We start from the raw sequence: 15,606 nt of genomic DNA on the forward strand, positions 1-15,606 counted from the left end.
CAACATGGCAGCCAAACACTCGGAATGGTCTGTTCGGTTGGCTACGAGCAGCTGATCATGTCGTTGGTGGAGGAAGGGGTGAGGGGAACAGCACGGACTATTGTAAACGCGTCATTAGTCATCCGAGACCTGTTATTTTCCTTATGCATTCTGCGTAGACAGGAGTTCTGGGGCCTCTGGGTGTGTTTTTTTTATCAAAGAGTAGTCAATTGTTATTGGAGAACTCGTATCTTCTTGTTGGCGTGTTCGAGGGGTCATTCATCTTGTTTCAACTGCTGTGTTGGGTTCATAGGTGAGATATGGAGGCTGCCGGCAGTTCGGGGCAGCATGATGAGTGGAAAAAGAGGGTATGTATTTTTAATTGGTTTAGGGAACGTCATGATTCTGCTGGGATGCGAAATTCCATGAGACTGCGGTTTCACTTGCCACTTGGGGGTGATGAGGATGAATGCAAATTTTATTTACGTAGCAATTTTTGGACTTGTTTAAGAATGTTTTTTTTTATTTAATGGGAATTTTCAGGCATTTTTGGGGCCTCTTCCTCCAGGGTTTCTGAGGCTGGAGGAACACTTGACACCCCAACAGCAACAGGAGGCTGCTGATCAACAAGCCGCCCTTGCACTGCAACAACTTCAAGGAGTACCAGCTGCTGCTGCTCCTGGCTTGGGGAGACTCAGTATTACTATTGTCCAGGTACGCCCAAGAATTGGATTATCGAAATTTATTGTGAAATAAATTGCATGTGCAAATTTTTTTAAGTGGATCCCCTTTCATCCCATTGTCCTCACAAAAATCAATAGAAACTGACGATAAATTAGGTCTTAGCCCTTCCAGAATTGTGGTTGCAGTGTCCATTTTCTCGTTGCAGGCGAAATTAGTTAAAAATTACGGTATGACGAGGATGGATCCATACGTGAGATTGCGAGTTGGTCACGCGATTTACGAGACCCAGACTGCAACCAATGGAGGGAAAATTCCACACTGGAATAAAGTCATTCAGTGGTAATTATCGCAATGGGATCAGAATTTTTCACTCCGGTCAGCAGTAGAAATAGCCTTTTATCGTTATTAGTTGGCTACCAGCTGGTGTGGACAGGATATACGTGGAGATTTACGATGAGTGTTCTTTCACGATGGACGAGTTGATTGCCTGGGGACACATAGAAATTCCGCCGCAGGTCATCCAGAGGGGTGAGACCCACGAGGATTGGTACATGCTGAGTGGAAAACAGGGTGATAATCAAGAGGGCATGATTGATTTAGTCTTCAGCTACACGGTAAAGTTCATACTGCCATTTCTAGTCCAACAGGTTTTTTGGATATTTTTTTTGAGGGGAAATGGATAGGTTTTTTCGCCAATTTTTTTAGTGCTAAAAACACTAATACAAACTGCGCGAATAATTTCATTATTTTGTCAGCGAATAATGAAATTAACTCCTGCAGACTAAATGTCAGCCCTACATGACTGGTCCTCCAATGGTGATGGTACCGAATGCCACATCAAACCTGATGTTTGGAATGCCAGGATATTCTCCGGTCAATGTTTACACAGCACCACCAGTGGCTGCAGTTCAACAGCCCACCGTTGTTGCTAGTGCCAGGCCAGAAGCAGAGACTGAATTGCAGCAGGTAAATTTAATTTTTCACTTTCTCGGTATAAACATCAAGTTTTTCTTTTGCCAAAAAGATTCTAGTTTTTTTAAATGAGAAATACGTAATGCAAACCATTTTATGGAACGAAAAAAAAAATGCAAAAAATTGCATGCGAGCTAGAAAAATGAACATGAATGTAGAAACGTTAACTTGCATTCACAGATCGCTGAAATGTTCCCAAACGTTGACAAAGAGGTGATAAAATCCGTGTACGATGCCAACAACGGTAAGAAAGACACCACCATAAACTCGCTACTTCAAATGTGCGAATAATTATCATTCCTAAACGGCGTAAAAAAAATTCTAATCTCCAGAACTATTTGTATTTTCTTCAAAACAGAGCAAATGTATCCTATATTAATGATGTAATATATTTGTAAATTATGAAACGCATCGTTGATGTTTTGTGGATAACTGTGAAGTGAAAGAAGCGTTTTTGCATTTCCAAGTCATGAAAATCCGCATTAAATTTATTTTTAATCAACTTAAACGTAAATAGCAAAAGACTCCTCGATTTTTTTCCACGCCAATAACCCATAATGCACGTGACTGTCATTATAAATCCTTTATTACAAAATATTCAAAAGGAAATTAAACAAACCAGTTTACAAAGTGCATGTATATCAACACTTTTTCCAATCCTGAACGAAAAAAATATACCATTTCACCTGGAATGTAATCTAATTCTATAAAAATGTTTCATTCAACTCCTCTAGTTCATTTTCTTGACTGATCAAGCGTCTGCAGAGCACATCGAAATATATAGACATTTTATTTGATTTGTTTCAAGGCGAATCTTCCGTGTGATTAAACATTTTACATTTTCCGATACTGCACATGATCACAAAATTTATTTTCAGTGATTTACCTCCTGATGTCATGTGCAAAAAAACTAAGGGGAATTTAGTGAAAAAAATCTAAGGGTAATTTTCCCACGAATGCACTAAGTAGTTATACCGGATGAAAATCATTCAGTTATCGACAAAAAGGTAGAAAAACCACTTTCCCAACACCAAAATTCCACAACAAGTCTCACCTGTTATCAGCATGACAAAAATATCGAGTTAAACGTGAATTCATCTAAAATCAATGAGACCACATGTAGAAATAAGTTTTCTGCCAGTGTGGCAGGTACTTAGAAATGGGGTCGGCCAGAAATCGCGCCAAGGGGACGTTACTTGACAGTCCATTGAGGAGGGAGAGAATCCTGTCTTTGCTGCAATTTTCGTAGAAAGGTGAACGCAGAATGTACAGGAGCAGATTTAGTCTGCGTCTCGTTATCTCCTCCCTCTCCTCCTTCGTGTAGACTGCGTGCTTAGTTTCCTTGTTTAGCATGTGGAGGCTGACTAGGTCGAGGGCGAGGGCCGTTGTCCAGGGAATCCAGTTCTTCCTTCCTTTCATTATGAAAACTGTGAGGTGAATCATTGGCTTCAGGATGTACAATGTCTGTGGATGATCACATGACGTTGCATTACATAATTAGACTGCGGATTTCATCCTCAGGATTTTTATGAATAATACGAACTTTGTTATTTACAAAAAAAAGCTAAAAAAATTACCTCAGCAATCAATAGATTTCGTTTAGTGAGAGGAGACTCAACCGTCGAGATATCTTCATTATTTAGCTTGAGTGGAGACCATATCCTGGACTGAATGGGTCCAGACGCATTAACACTCCTGACGATGGTTCCCGATCGTCCCAAGCGAAATCCTGCAGGATTCTGGAAGCCCCCTCCAGCATTGTTCATCCCCGATAGACTCAATTTTTCTCGATTCAAGGGGGGGATGGGTGGAGTTTGAGTGATCCTCTCTTTGTCGTGATGGACTAGAATAAGTCGCATGACAGACCTGCAACAGTCAACCCATAAAGGACATTCCCGAGGCAATCAGATTGGAATGTCAGAGAAAATTCTGACGCACTCACTTGAAAAGCTGTACTAAAAATATCACGAGCCATTTTCCTCTCTCGTCCCAGAACCTTTTAGCTCCAACTTCGATCAATGCCTCTGTGTATTCAATTATTGTCAGCCATATCTTGATTTGCGACTGGAACTGCGGCAGATTGAGGTGAGCATACTTGGCGGTGTATAACAAGTGATCGTTGAAGAGCGTGAAGAGATTTGGCATGGAGTAGACGAGCTCGGAGGACAACGAAGAGCTGTCGAAACGACCTGGAGACAATTTTCGATGAGAATTGGTTCGAGTGAGGGGAGTACTCCAGGTCAGTCGTTGAGTATGGCAAGAGAGAATTAATTAGACATAAAAATGGCTCATTGTGGGTCATTGTTCCCTAAATCTTTAATTTCACGACTTTCGATTTCTCACGAACCTGCGATAAAATACGACAAACACCGCACAGTGCTTTCAATGTCCAAAATAACCTGGGGTTTGCTGGTTGCCCACTGCTTGTAGGCCTCGAGATAACGTGCCACAGAGGCAGGTAACGACTGTATCACCATTGTCCAGCTGTTTACTTGTTCCAATATCTCTCAGAAACATTAACGTCCACCAAATTCCTACCGAAGTTTCGCGGTTACGTGGAAAAATCTCGCATTTAACCTCTACCCCGGGGGGACGTTTTAAAGGTTAAGCCCACATTAAGGGGCATCTCCAACCGATAACAGGCGGTAAGATCTCCACAAATATTGGTCATTCAATCAACATCTTTCAGCACTCTTTGTGGAACTACTCTGAAGAGATTTTGCCCAATTCAATCTCGATAACATGCAGAAATTCACCTGCTCCATGCACCCCCTCCCAGACAACTGTTTTTTTTTCGTGACTGTACACTTCCACTATCGAGCAATTGTCTCCCCCACCACTTGGCCGACCACAATGTTTTTTTATGCACTTGCGGGAACGATAGAAACAGCAGTAGAGACATGACTGCGATAGCAGACGTTCTACGGTGCTAAGTGCAGTTGCACTTGTGTTATTGACGTCGGAGTGCTTCGAAGCGACTAATCCCCCATAATACTAATCCACAAATTTTTAATTCTGTTCAACCAATTGCCCTCGAGAATTTCCGGGCGCCAATAAAATATTTAAAATGTCGTCTCCAACCCAAGTGGTGAGTCCTCTGTTCAATCGATTGATGGGTCGTTTTTAATGCTCTGTTGTTCATTCTTGTCAAGTTTTTGTTGTCCATTGTCACACGCTAAACATGAATTAAAGTGATAAAAGGAGGAATGAGAAAGAGTTCTACATGGCTGGTGGAATCATTTGTCATGTTTACTCACTCTAAATTGCGTTTAGATTAAATCACTGAGTCTATTGTTTAGAGGAGATTATTCAGGGGATTCTGTCAAGGTTTCCATGCAATTTATGGAAAACCCGAGGAACTTTTTTATTTTAGTCATTAAAAGTTCAGAATTTGATGGAAAGTCGATAAAGACTGAATTACAGTTCGATTACTTCATGACAATTGATTTATATGGGAGACCTTCAGGTGTATAAATTCAGTTATTTGAATAAAAAGGGAATTTTCATTTTTTGATTAGTTTTAATTTAATTCTGTGGAGAAATTCTTGGGTTTATGAAATTGCAATTTTCATGAAGTTTCAGGGCAGTTTCAAATTTAATAACTTCTTCTGCGAGCCCTCACGAAATATCACTTTAAATCCATGAAGTTCAGGGAAATGGGAATTTTTATTTCAACACTACAAATGAAAGAATTTTTTTTTTCAGCTGAAAAGCATCGGTCCGAAGCTCGTGCCGTTCTTCAAAAGTGTCTGCGTGTATTTCGTGCTTTTGGCAGAACAACCGTCGTTACTCACAGTGTGTTTCAAATGTTTGCCAATAATCAGTCTTATCATATTTGTACTCCTACACGGAATGAATTTATCGGAAGAGTGAGTTGCATAGCAGGATGCGTGAGACGAATATCCAGTAACACTTTTGGCTTTTCTTCTTCGGGGGAAAAGCAACCCCCGTGTCTGGTCAATTTTTTTTTATTGTTTTACTAACTGCGCCGGCAATGATTCATTTTTATCTACGAAACTACGTTATCGAGTCGGTCATTGCGTTGTTGACTCAGCGAGGCAGTTTCATAAATAAATAAAAAACCTCATTGCAAAGGCAAATACAGATATTCGTTCTTTTTTTTTGTAGAACGAATTGTCTACTAAAATAAATGTTATTACAATAATTTTGCTATCTCTCTGAGATTTGGAGATATTGTTGAAAAACTCAACTCAGAGATAAGCCCATTTATCTCGCTTTACCATTTTGCTACTGAGCTCTTCCATTTCTTCTAGATCTTGAGATATTTTTTAAAAAATAAGACTGCCAGTGAATTAACATAACTTGTTTTACAACGTCAATCATCAGATGTTCCAAGAACTCCCCACAACTCAACAAAAAGTCAAAAGTGTTCTTGTTGCTCATGTACCTCCCATACTGAACATGTTGTTTTCCAGGTACACTTACTCGAGAAGGATATTAACAGGTCTTGTATTCAGCTGTCTGGGTGATGCCTTTATCGTGTGGCCGCATTTCTTTTTACTCGGAATGGGAATGTTCGCTATTGCCCAGATCATGTACATCACGGCATTTGGTTTCAAGCCGCTGAACCCATCCCTGGGGATTTTCATTTTCTCCCTCTCACTACTGGGTAACTGAATGGGGCCTATCAATATGGAAATCCTCATGCAGGGGGAACAATGGCTCTTCTTTGACATTTCAGTTCTCTACACGCTGATGCCGGGACTGAGTGGGGTGCTGACAATAGGGGTACCGATATACACGTTTCTACTCGTAACTATGTCATGGCGAGCTGTGTCCAGAGTGCTGTTCTTCAAAGTATGGAAAGTTTGTCACTTTGAAGTAAAGTAATTCTCAATATTCTTGACATCCCCGTTTGTTCAAGGAACCCTGGACATGGACGAAGCTCTGCAGCTGCATCGGCAGTATATTTTTCGTTGTATCGGACACACTTCTGGGTCTTCACCACTGGTACCACCCGATGCCGTACGCAACGGTAAGACTCAATCCCCGTTACTCCCGATTAAATGAGCCCCTGTTTCATGCATTATGATCTCCCAAAGGTGTCAATAATGCTGACCTACTACGCGGCGCAGCTTGGAATAGCCCTCAGTGCTGTCGACTCGAGGGAAAATGCCAAATCAGCTGGTAAACAGCGATAATTATTCAATTCTAATGACCTGAGAGTTGCGAGAAACGTCTCTTGTATTGTTCTCTTCTGTATTAGAAAATTCCTGAGGGAAAAAAATTATTTGTTGACACTGCCACTATCTCTAGGCAGAAACTGCACTGAAGGGTATAATTGGTACCGAGTTAGGGGGCAATCAAACTGGCAATGATCTCTGACGTCGAGAGGCCTTTTCATTGTTGTTGACGTGAAAAACTAATGGGTTGGCTAACGTTTGAGTTAGTTTGATTTTAAATAGGACAAGGGATTCTCCATTCTCTCCTTTTTCGTCATTCACTGGTGAATTTTTTGGCAATTCAAGTCTTTGCTGCATTTGCATTATGAGTTTTGTGAATTTTTATGCTTTTTATGATCTAATCGTTTGGGAATTTGTTATGCGTTTTGGAGACTTGATAATATTTATTATTTCCTGGAGAGGTTTCAATTGCAACTTCGGAAATCATTGGATTGGAGAACGTGATCTCAAGTGTCTTAGTTTGGTATGTTGTGTCATCCATTTTCGCAATTTTGAATAATTTCTGCAGTTGAAAACTTGAAGAATTGAAATTATAGGAACAATTTAACAAGACTCGTTCGAGAACACGTTCACGTGAGACCCTCGAGACATTAGATTCAGATGACGAATGTCACATCTGGTTATCGTCTGGATCGGACACGGTAATGGCCCAGTGATTGACAGAATAACTGGGTAGATACAAAAATAAAAGAATTATGCAGACTTGCGGGTGCATCACGAGATGAAACCTGACCGGAAAATCAGTGCAAAAGGAAACCGAGACCTGTTTATGTAATAATTCAGTATTTTTCCTGTTTTTCATTGAGTTTTGATTTTTTTTTGTTCAACTTTTCGCAAAGAAAAATCTCCATCGAAATTGGGCACTGACAACGTTAATTCCACGTTTGTGATGTTTAATCTCATGTAATATAAAGTAAAAATTCATTGTATGGTTAGAGAAAAAAATGTACCACAAACACGCGACCTTCGGTACCTTTAAATCCAGATGAGAATCTATTATTAGTAATGAGAGGCGGAGGGATGGCGTGACGCTGTGAACGATGTAGATTTGGTTTGAGTGTTAGTTGAAGCCGGCTATTTAGTCTATTATTCAAGGGCTTCACTCTTAATCTCCATGAAATTCAGGAAGGAAATTGTTAGTCGCAAATTCAGGGTCTGTAATTCATCCACGATGATTGATTAATTCCTCTTTCATGGAGATGTGGAGGTGATTCGAGTGGAAATGATATTGAACTGATAATACGAGTAAATAATAACATTTTTTGCAATAGACTGATGGACACACTGGAGAGTAATAACTTCAATTAGATGCAGAGAATGTAAATAGATTATTTTTAAATATACTTTCTGATCCTGAAAGTGGCATAATGTTGAATTAAATGTTCAAAATGTAGAGAAAAGTATATTTATTCAACTGTACATTACTTCTAGTTCTCTATGAGCTCCTGCAACTCGTTGAGTTGTTGAAAAATGTATTATCATTCTCTGTTGACTGAAAAAACTCCAATTGTAAGGCTCAATTTTTAATTCTTCGATAGACAAGGGTGTGCACGTAGTGGAAAGAAATAGAGAAATATTTTGTCGTTGTGTAGACCCACAGGGACCGGTAACATTCAATGTTCAAGTTTAAATAAATATATGGATAAATATTATAAGCAATCAGTGGTCTTTTGATTCTTAATAACTGTTTGAAATAAAAAACTCTTCATTAGCTGTTGGAAACGTTTCCGTGCAGGATTATTTTTTTCAATAGACTGACGGCTGCACTGGAGGATGCAAATAGACTATTTTTAATGCATTTTTTATCCGGAAAGTGGCATGATGATGAATTAAAAGGTCAAATTGTAGAAAAAGTAGAAATTTATTCAACTCCACGTCTTAACCAGATCTCCATGAATAATCACAACTCATTGCGGAAGGACATAATCGTCCTCTATTAATGTAAATAATCCAAGTCTGACACTGAATCTCTAATTCTGTACTTGAACAAAAATGGATGAATATGTTTTCATTATGTAGACGTGCACGAACCGTCAACACGAAACGTTGAAGTTTAAATAAATATATAGACAGAACACTGGAAACAATCAACGGTCTTGCGCTTCATAACAACAATTGGAAGCAATTTTCCTGCTTATCAGCTGCCACATTCTCACTAGTAACAATACTGGTACAAAATATCACGCAATTGCTCGGCAATCATGAAAAAATCATTGGGGTTCAGCTTACGTTTTCTTGGTTTTCTTCGGTGGTTTCTTGTCGCCTTTCTGCTTTCGTTTGGCAGGTGGCTCTGAAGCCTCACCCCCTCCTCCCTCCTCATCATCATCATCAGCTTTAAATTCGTACTTAGCTGCCAATCGCTCCCTGATCATCACTCCTCGAATTAATTTCCTCCAATTTCCCCAGATTCGTTTGTCTCGCTTCTCCCTCGCTCGTTTAGCAGCGAGCACTTGCTCCTCCTCCCAGGCTTCTCTGAGGGTGTCCTCGTGTTCTTCTGGTACGATGAAACCCTCGAAAGCCGGGAGGGCTCCTCTGCAACCAAAGTTGAATCCCACACAAGCTGGTGCACAATCAATCTTCAGCTTTCTGGCTATTCTGTTCAATCCTGGCACTAAAAAACAATTAAAATTATTATCGTCGAATGTTTTTATCATACATCATCATTAATTAGATTTGATTAGTCATTATTAACTGCTGAGGTATCTTCAAGAATTTTTTTTAATGCAGATATAAACAAAATTTAAGCACATCGTGAAAAATAGAAATATTTAAAATGGAAATTGTTGACTGATGACTAAATATTGTCATACTAAAGTGACATGCATTAAATATTCATGCTCAATGTTATAACCGGAGTGCATTGCTGTGTCTATTTACGTGAAAATCAATTTGAAATAGGCAGTAACTTACGATCGATGTGAACAGCACCTTTAGGCAGCATACACTGTTTGAACAGATCAACATTACCATATTCATTACGTGGTATAATGCCGTCTTTGACTTCAGGGGGTATGTAGGGGGACGTTTGCCATTGTCCAAATAATTCGAGGGGCTCGGGGGGTCGTTTTTGTCCTGTGAACTGAACCATCAAATCAATTTAGTGAAACAAGTCCCTCTGGAGATTGTTTTTACAACAGCATCGTTAATTGTTTATAGATCTGACCTTAATTAAATTCGTTACAAGGCAAACTAAAATGAATAATACCTTATCCCACTTTGGCATGGCCTTAACAACTTTATAAGCCTCGGACCCAGGCTTAACAACTCTAGCCTCCTTGTGCCAAGTCTCCCGCGATCGAAGTGTGTGCACGCAGTGACGAGAGTAAATGGCATCTCCAGTCTTCAGATGGCCCAGAGGAACGCAGTCCGGGGGATAAAGTGCCTCGAACTTGAGCAAGTGCCTCTGAACCACGTAGAGAGGATGTCCTTTGCACTCAGCGAGAGACTTCGGCAGCGGCTGTTCGAGCTCTCGTTGGAGAAGCATCTCATCCTCAGCCCTGGACATGGCAGTGGCTTTCTCAGCCCAGGGGGCTAGACTCTCACTCCACCATTTTTCATCCACCCTCTGCTTCCTCGTGTCCGTCAACCAGTGGGGGCAGTACCTTCTCGTAATGTCCTTTAGGGAACCCGAAGAGTTCCAGCCAATTATGTAAAGAACTGGCCGGGGGATTTTTTTGAAAATCTCGGAGACACAGTGAATCTTGTCGTCGGGAATCGAAACGCTTATCCAACTCTCCTCGGACTCAACGTAGACCTCAACCCATAGGTATCTGGAATCCCTCGCATCGAACTTCTCGACTTGCTCTTCCTCGTCTGAAGATAAAACTCGACGATCGATACTCGAATCTCTGGAGGTAGAAGCTTTAGGATTCGACTTAGTCCCTGATTTAGGTTTCCTGCCCACATTTTTGCTCGATGTCACAGTCTTTGTATCCTTTACAGTGACTTTTCTTTTCTTGGGGGGACTGAAGTCCTCCAGGGAGTCACATTCAGAGTCTGAATCAGTGCCCAAGTAGCTCTCGTCACTCTCCGTCCTCTCAACTTTAGCACTCGTTGACACAGCAGCCTCAGCTGTCTTCTTACTACTTCTCTGAGGAATTTTTCGGAGATTCAACTTTCCTTTGACGGTTCTGGATGATTTTATTGACTCTTCGGCTGCAGTTGATTTTGCTGGCTCTTTGACTGCTGATGATTTTGCTGACTCTTTCGATGTAGACGATTTTGTTGATGTCTTAGATCCAGACGATTTCGTTGATTCCTTGGAAGCTGCCACAACTGTCGCTGTCCCACCAGTTCTGGACCTCAGTCTTCTAACCATAGGAGTAGGTTCTTTCACCTCTTCCACTTCCTCACCCTCTGTCGACTTCTCCTGATCATCCATGGCATTTTCAGACTGATTTTTCGAAAATTTCGACAAGAAAACTTTCACCGCCTTCTTCTTAGCGACTTCCTTGGCAGCAGCCGTTCCAGCACTGCTGTTCTCAGGAATGATCTTTAACGGTGACGTCACTCGATCCTGCGAGCCTCTCTTCTTGCTCGAGTTCCCCTGTCTTTTCTTCACCACTTCCACAGGCTTTTTCTTGGTCTCTGTCTTGACCTTACCCTCCAATTTCACTATCGTCTTCGACTCGGCCTTCCCCTCGTTCTTCGTAGGATCAGGCACCTGAAAGAGCTGATCCTTGTGTGGTTTCATGGCTGCAGGGCACAGAGACAAGACCAATCTGCAGTTAATTCCAATAGCTCTCAGTGTCGCCAGGTAAACGAGGACTAGTTCTCTGTTATTATGAACTATCTTCTTCCTGATTCTCTCTAGAAGTGTCTCTTTAGTGATCCTCACATCCTCCTTAGTGAATTCAACCTTGATGATCTTCCTAAACCACTTGGTGAAGCCCTCCAGATACTTCAGATCGACTCTTCCATCTGGACAGTACGTTTGAGGCACCAGACTCATCGCAGTCGACAGAACCTCTGAATCGTTGACCTGAACATTCAGGTGGAATCCGTGGGCCAGCCAACAGAGCAGTCCAACCTTGTGAATGTACAATTGTTTAGATCTCAGGCTCCGATTCATTTTCTTAATGAGTTCAACTTGCAGATCGACCCTTCGTTTCTTTCTCCGACCGAAGAGCATTTCTGTCCCTGGGAGGGTGATGGCAATGCCCTCCTGAGGGATCGTATACTTGGAGGCCTCCTCTGGGGGTTTAACGTCGTCATCCTCGTCGGTTTGAGGGTCCAAACTCCCCAGGCCGCTCTCACCTGCTAGCAAATCATTTATCTCATCCGCCAGGTCTTGTTTAGACTTCTTACTTGGGGATGGGATCTTTTGGGACTGAATAGCCGCCTCAGGATTGTTTTTGGCATTCTCCAGGTTCTTCAGAACCTCGGCCAACAACTCCGAAGAATCCTTCTTGTCTTCCTCGATGAAATCGTCGTCTGATGAGTCATTTGAGGATATGTAGTCTGTGGGTGCTTTGTTTGGGTTTGATTTTGAGGTTGTCTGTGAAAAGAACTCGCTGCTCAGATCGATTTTGTCCGGAGAAACCAGGTAATCGTCACTACTATCCGAACTCTCGTCGTCACTCATTTTTTAAAGGATTAGAATCACTGACAGGTGATTTTTTGACTTCAGGAGGAATTGTTTTTGTGATGGAGATAATTTTCCGCCTCTGGCGCACGATGGCCAAGAGATTCTGGTAATCTCCTGACCCAAACAGTGCGAATTATCGTGGCAATGAAAAGACACCTTTATTATAACATTAGGGGAGAAATAGGTAAACTCCTCAACCCTGGGTAGCAACCCTTGTTCAATCGAATACGAACAATGGACAAGATAATGATAACTATTTAGAATTTCCATAATGTTTCTATGAACAGTTAATAATGCATTCACACTTTGACATTCCATTTCAATGCCAATAATCCTAAATTATCTCCGTTGTCCTGTCTGTTCTGTCGCTGTGCAGGTTATGTTTCCTCCAATAGCTGTCATATCTGCACATCACGCCATAGGAAAGCATGACACTAGGTTATAAATACAACACTCGTCGGACAATACCTCGCAAATAATGACTCTCCTGAAATACTTGAGCAGAGAATTACTCCGACGAAGCAATAAAAATGGCATTCAGGAGTTCTCTACAAGTGTCTACAAGCAAAATCAAACTGAAAGTCATTCACAAAATGAGAAGGAAAGAACGACTCACTTTGGTTTTGAGACTGTGAAGGAAAGTGAAAAAGAGAAGAAAGGTATGCAGTCAGGTTTTTGTAATAAAATCATCATGAATTATTGTAATAGTTCTGCAGGTTGTCTTTTATTAATAATTAAACTCTCAGTAAATAATTTTAAAAAACATTCACAGTGCACACAGTCTTCGAGGAAGTGGCCAGCTCCTACGACAAGATGAACGACGCGATGAGCCTGGGAATCCACAGGATATGGAAAGATATCTTCATTCAAGAGCTAGCACCAACCCATGGCAGCAAACTGCTGGACATGGCCGGTGGCACTGGAGATATCACGTTCAGGTACCTCCACTATTTGGACAATCGTAAGAATCCAAAGGGCTTGAAGAGTCACGTCACAGTGTCTGATATCAATCAGAATATGTTGGACGTTGGTAAAAGCAGAGCTGAACGTCAGGGCTACACTTCAGAGAAGGGATACGATATTGCTTGGGTTCAGGCAGATGCTGAGCAACTGCCTTTTGACGATGAGTCGTATGCTGCCTATACTATTGCCTTTGGAATCAGGAATTGTACTCGAATTGATAAGGTGAGGAACTCAAGGGATGTACACATTCTAGCAACTCCCTATTAATTAAATTAACAACTGAAAATAATTTAATATTTCCTCAATTTATTATTTTTTTATTTGATAACCTTTCAGGTCATCGAAGAGGCTTACAGGGTCCTGCAACCTGGGGGACGGTTCATGTGCTTGGAGTTTAGTCATTTGACTAACAATACACTCCAATGGTAGATAGAAACATGAAGATTAAAAATAAAAGATTGATCTTTTAGGAAATTTTGAAAAGTTGAGGACAAAAATTCTCCTGAGTAACTAAATGGAAAAAATTTCAGGGCATACGATCAATACTCCTTCCAAATGATTCCCGTGATGGGAATGCTGCTCGCAGGCAAGTGGCAGCCGTACCAATACCTAGTGGAAAGTATTCGTCGATTTCCAAAGCAAGAAGACTTCAAAGTAAGTGATTATCTCCTACCTGTGTCCCTAAACCGTTCAAAATTCAACTGATAAATCACTTTTAGGGAATGATCGAAGACGCAGGTTTCAGACACGTGACATACCGCAACCTGACGTTCGGAGTCGTGGCGATCCACTCCGGCTTCAAAATCTAACAAAAACGTCAAAACTGTCTCAAAATTGTTGGCCCATCGATGTCGAAAACATCGAATGATTTTCAACCGTTCGGTACGTTAAAGAGCTGAGTATTTAGAGCCAGACAAATTACATTTCGCTCAAAAAAAAAATTTAATACTTATTGTTGATAAATAAACAACTACAACTGTTTACCCTTCGGAAAAATTCATTTTTAGGCAGGAAAATTATTATTATATAATAAAAGAATTAGAATTTATTATTGAATTGATTTACTATCTCCAATAATTTACGGGAAATCGAATTGAAGTACCTTAACGTCCCCAAATTGAAAGAGACATACATCATTAAAGTAAAGGGACAAATAACGATGAAGGATGCTTTCGTTTAGAGACAACTGTATTAGTATTTAGTATTGAGGAATGCAGCTTTAGACAGAGCAGTTTAAATATACACACAGGTTACAGTCCATCCAAAGGTTTCACAAACATTAAATTAATACGGTCCCTCTAATTAAAAAATGATTATTTCAAGGTGTGTCTCAATCGACTGAATCCAAAGCCCCTCCCCCCCTATTTCCCTGAATTTTCATTGCTAATAGCCTACTACTTTCGAAGAGATGTGGACCGTTCTTACCTTCGATGGAAGCAATTTTCTAGAGGTACATTCGTATTCTCCCTTCGAAATTTAATGCCCATTAGTAGTTCCAATTTAATAAATTTCAAAAATCCCCCCCCCATCCCATTTCAAATATTAATTTTATTTTTAAAAAATGCAATGAAAACTCTCTCGCATTGTTGAGACACGCCGTGAGTTATTTTGTCATGGCATCTAGGCCACATTGTTGATTTATTTAATTTTATCATCTTCTTTTTGGGTGCAAAAGACTTTAAAATTGGAGAATGCAACGAGCCTCGAGAGATGTGAAGCTCGGCATATTATAAATTTTTCTAAGTGTTATATATTTTCATTTTTCATCATAAAAATTACAGCTACACCATGTATGGAGATTTGAAATAAGTTTGTCGACCATCAAACGCCTCAACAGAACGTACAAACCATGAAGCAGCTACAGAGGAGAATTTTGTCGAAACATGAATATTTAAAATTTCTAAATACCGAAATTCCATTGCCCTGACAGGTTCTGTGTCAATAAATTGGATGATGCAGCCCACAAGCAATATAACTTCATGTAAAAATTTAAACGAGTAAAAAAAAATAGGGAAAAAATAAACATTACAATAGTGGACTTCATTCAACAGATATTTTCATCTATAGTTCTTTAAATTCGATGGGTCGTTGATAATTATCGTTATTTCTTTTTCAATTACACATTATAAAATACTAGACTTCTTTTCTACCCCTGTTTGAATATATTCTTCTATCCTTTTTTTCATTTTATGATCCAATGACTTCGTTCAAGCGTTC

General features: G+C 40.3%; 5 protein-coding genes across 8 annotated transcripts; 3 read left to right on the forward strand and 2 right to left on the reverse strand.

The window, feature by feature from the left end:
• The first annotated feature begins 150 nt into the window (after positions 1 to 150).
• On the forward strand, positions 151 to 2,360 carry LOC135168723 (toll-interacting protein-like). The gene is made up of 6 exons (XM_064133183.1): positions 151 to 347; positions 523 to 693; positions 869 to 1,002; positions 1,073 to 1,277; positions 1,444 to 1,629; positions 1,816 to 2,360. The coding sequence occupies exons 1-6, from the start codon at positions 300 to 302 to the stop codon at positions 1,924 to 1,926; spliced, it is 855 nt and encodes a 284-aa protein (XP_063989253.1). The 5' UTR covers positions 151 to 299; the 3' UTR covers positions 1,927 to 2,360.
• LOC135168718 (peroxisomal membrane protein PEX16) lies at positions 2,204 to 4,413 on the reverse strand. Its single transcript, XM_064133174.1, has 4 exons — positions 3,983 to 4,413; positions 3,578 to 3,824; positions 3,213 to 3,501; positions 2,204 to 3,099 (listed from the first exon to the last, which is right to left on the reverse strand). Exons 1-4 carry the CDS (start codon positions 4,110 to 4,112, stop codon positions 2,740 to 2,742), a joined length of 1,026 nt encoding a protein of 341 aa, XP_063989244.1. The 5' UTR covers positions 4,113 to 4,413; the 3' UTR covers positions 2,204 to 2,739.
• Positions 4,414 to 4,535: 122 nt separating this feature from the next.
• LOC135168727 (lysoplasmalogenase TMEM86A) lies at positions 4,536 to 8,498 on the forward strand. Its single transcript, XM_064133186.1, has 6 exons — positions 4,536 to 4,723; positions 5,341 to 5,504; positions 6,072 to 6,265; positions 6,338 to 6,453; positions 6,521 to 6,631; positions 6,699 to 8,498. The coding sequence occupies exons 1-6, from the start codon at positions 4,703 to 4,705 to the stop codon at positions 6,795 to 6,797; spliced, it is 705 nt and encodes a 234-aa protein (XP_063989256.1). The 5' UTR covers positions 4,536 to 4,702; the 3' UTR covers positions 6,798 to 8,498.
• LOC135168722 (2-methoxy-6-polyprenyl-1,4-benzoquinol methylase, mitochondrial) lies at positions 6,699 to 15,412 on the forward strand. 4 transcript variants are annotated; one of them, XM_064133182.1, is made up of 6 exons: positions 6,699 to 6,783; positions 12,803 to 13,085; positions 13,199 to 13,611; positions 13,726 to 13,814; positions 13,920 to 14,043; positions 14,109 to 15,412. In XM_064133182.1, exons 2-6 carry the CDS (start codon positions 12,905 to 12,907, stop codon positions 14,196 to 14,198), a joined length of 897 nt encoding a protein of 298 aa, XP_063989252.1. In that variant the 5' UTR covers positions 6,699 to 6,783; positions 12,803 to 12,904; the 3' UTR covers positions 14,199 to 15,412. The 4 variants fall into 4 exon arrangements, with proteins under 4 accessions (XP_063989252.1, XP_063989251.1, XP_063989250.1 ...); XM_064133181.1 differs by lacking the exon at positions 6,699 to 6,783 and adding an exon at positions 10,561 to 10,693; XM_064133180.1 differs by lacking the exon at positions 6,699 to 6,783 and adding an exon at positions 12,262 to 12,384.
• Positions 8,851 to 12,472, reverse strand: LOC135168702 (DNA repair protein complementing XP-C cells homolog). Its single transcript, XM_064133147.1, has 3 exons — positions 10,045 to 12,472; positions 9,750 to 9,918; positions 8,851 to 9,450 (listed from the first exon to the last, which is right to left on the reverse strand). Exons 1-3 carry the CDS (start codon positions 12,421 to 12,423, stop codon positions 9,065 to 9,067), a joined length of 2,934 nt encoding a protein of 977 aa, XP_063989217.1. The 5' UTR covers positions 12,424 to 12,472; the 3' UTR covers positions 8,851 to 9,064.
• Positions 15,413 to 15,606: the final 194 nt, after the last annotated feature.

Source organism: Diachasmimorpha longicaudata, chromosome 13 (assembly GCF_034640455.1).
Source record: "Diachasmimorpha longicaudata isolate KC_UGA_2023 chromosome 13, iyDiaLong2, whole genome shotgun sequence".
Lineage (NCBI taxonomy): Eukaryota > Metazoa > Arthropoda > Insecta > Hymenoptera > Braconidae > Diachasmimorpha > Diachasmimorpha longicaudata.

Coding starts and splice junctions, on each gene's coding strand:
- LOC135168723 (XM_064133183.1), top strand. CDS start 300: ATGGAGGCTGCCGGCAGTTCGGGGCAGCATGATGAGTGGAAAAAGAGG. Junction 348..522: donor ATGATGAGTGGAAAAAGAGG/GTATGTATTTTT, acceptor GGGAATTTTCAG/GCATTTTTGGGGCCTCTTCC. Junction 694..868: donor TCAGTATTACTATTGTCCAG/GTACGCCCAAGA, acceptor TTCTCGTTGCAG/GCGAAATTAGTTAAAAATTA.
- LOC135168718 (XM_064133174.1), bottom strand. CDS start 4,112: ATGGTGATACAGTCGTTACCTGCCTCTGTGGCACGTTATCTCGAGGCC. Junction 3,825..3,982: donor TTTGTCGTATTTTATCGCAG/GTTCGTGAGAAA, acceptor AATTGTCTCCAG/GTCGTTTCGACAGCTCTTCG. Junction 3,100..3,212: donor GAAATCTATTGATTGCTGAG/GTAATTTTTTTA, acceptor GATCATCCACAG/ACATTGTACATCCTGAAGCC.
- LOC135168727 (XM_064133186.1), top strand. CDS start 4,703: ATGTCGTCTCCAACCCAAGTG. Junction 6,266..6,337: donor TTTCTCCCTCTCACTACTGG/GTAACTGAATGG, acceptor TTGACATTTCAG/TTCTCTACACGCTGATGCCG. Junction 6,454..6,520: donor CCAGAGTGCTGTTCTTCAAA/GTATGGAAAGTT, acceptor CGTTTGTTCAAG/GAACCCTGGACATGGACGAA.
- LOC135168702 (XM_064133147.1), bottom strand. CDS start 12,423: ATGAGTGACGACGAGAGTTCGGATAGTAGTGACGATTACCTGGTTTCT. Junction 9,919..10,044: donor CCATGCCAAAGTGGGATAAG/GTATTATTCATT, acceptor TTGATGGTTCAG/TTCACAGGACAAAAACGACC. Junction 9,451..9,749: donor AGGTGCTGTTCACATCGATC/GTAAGTTACTGC, acceptor ATTGTTTTTTAG/TGCCAGGATTGAACAGAATA.
- LOC135168722 (XM_064133182.1), top strand. CDS start 12,905: ATGACTCTCCTGAAATACTTGAGCAGAGAATTACTCCGACGAAGCAAT. Junction 13,086..13,198: donor AAGTGAAAAAGAGAAGAAAG/GTATGCAGTCAG, acceptor AAACATTCACAG/TGCACACAGTCTTCGAGGAA. Junction 14,044..14,108: donor CAAAGCAAGAAGACTTCAAA/GTAAGTGATTAT, acceptor AATCACTTTTAG/GGAATGATCGAAGACGCAGG.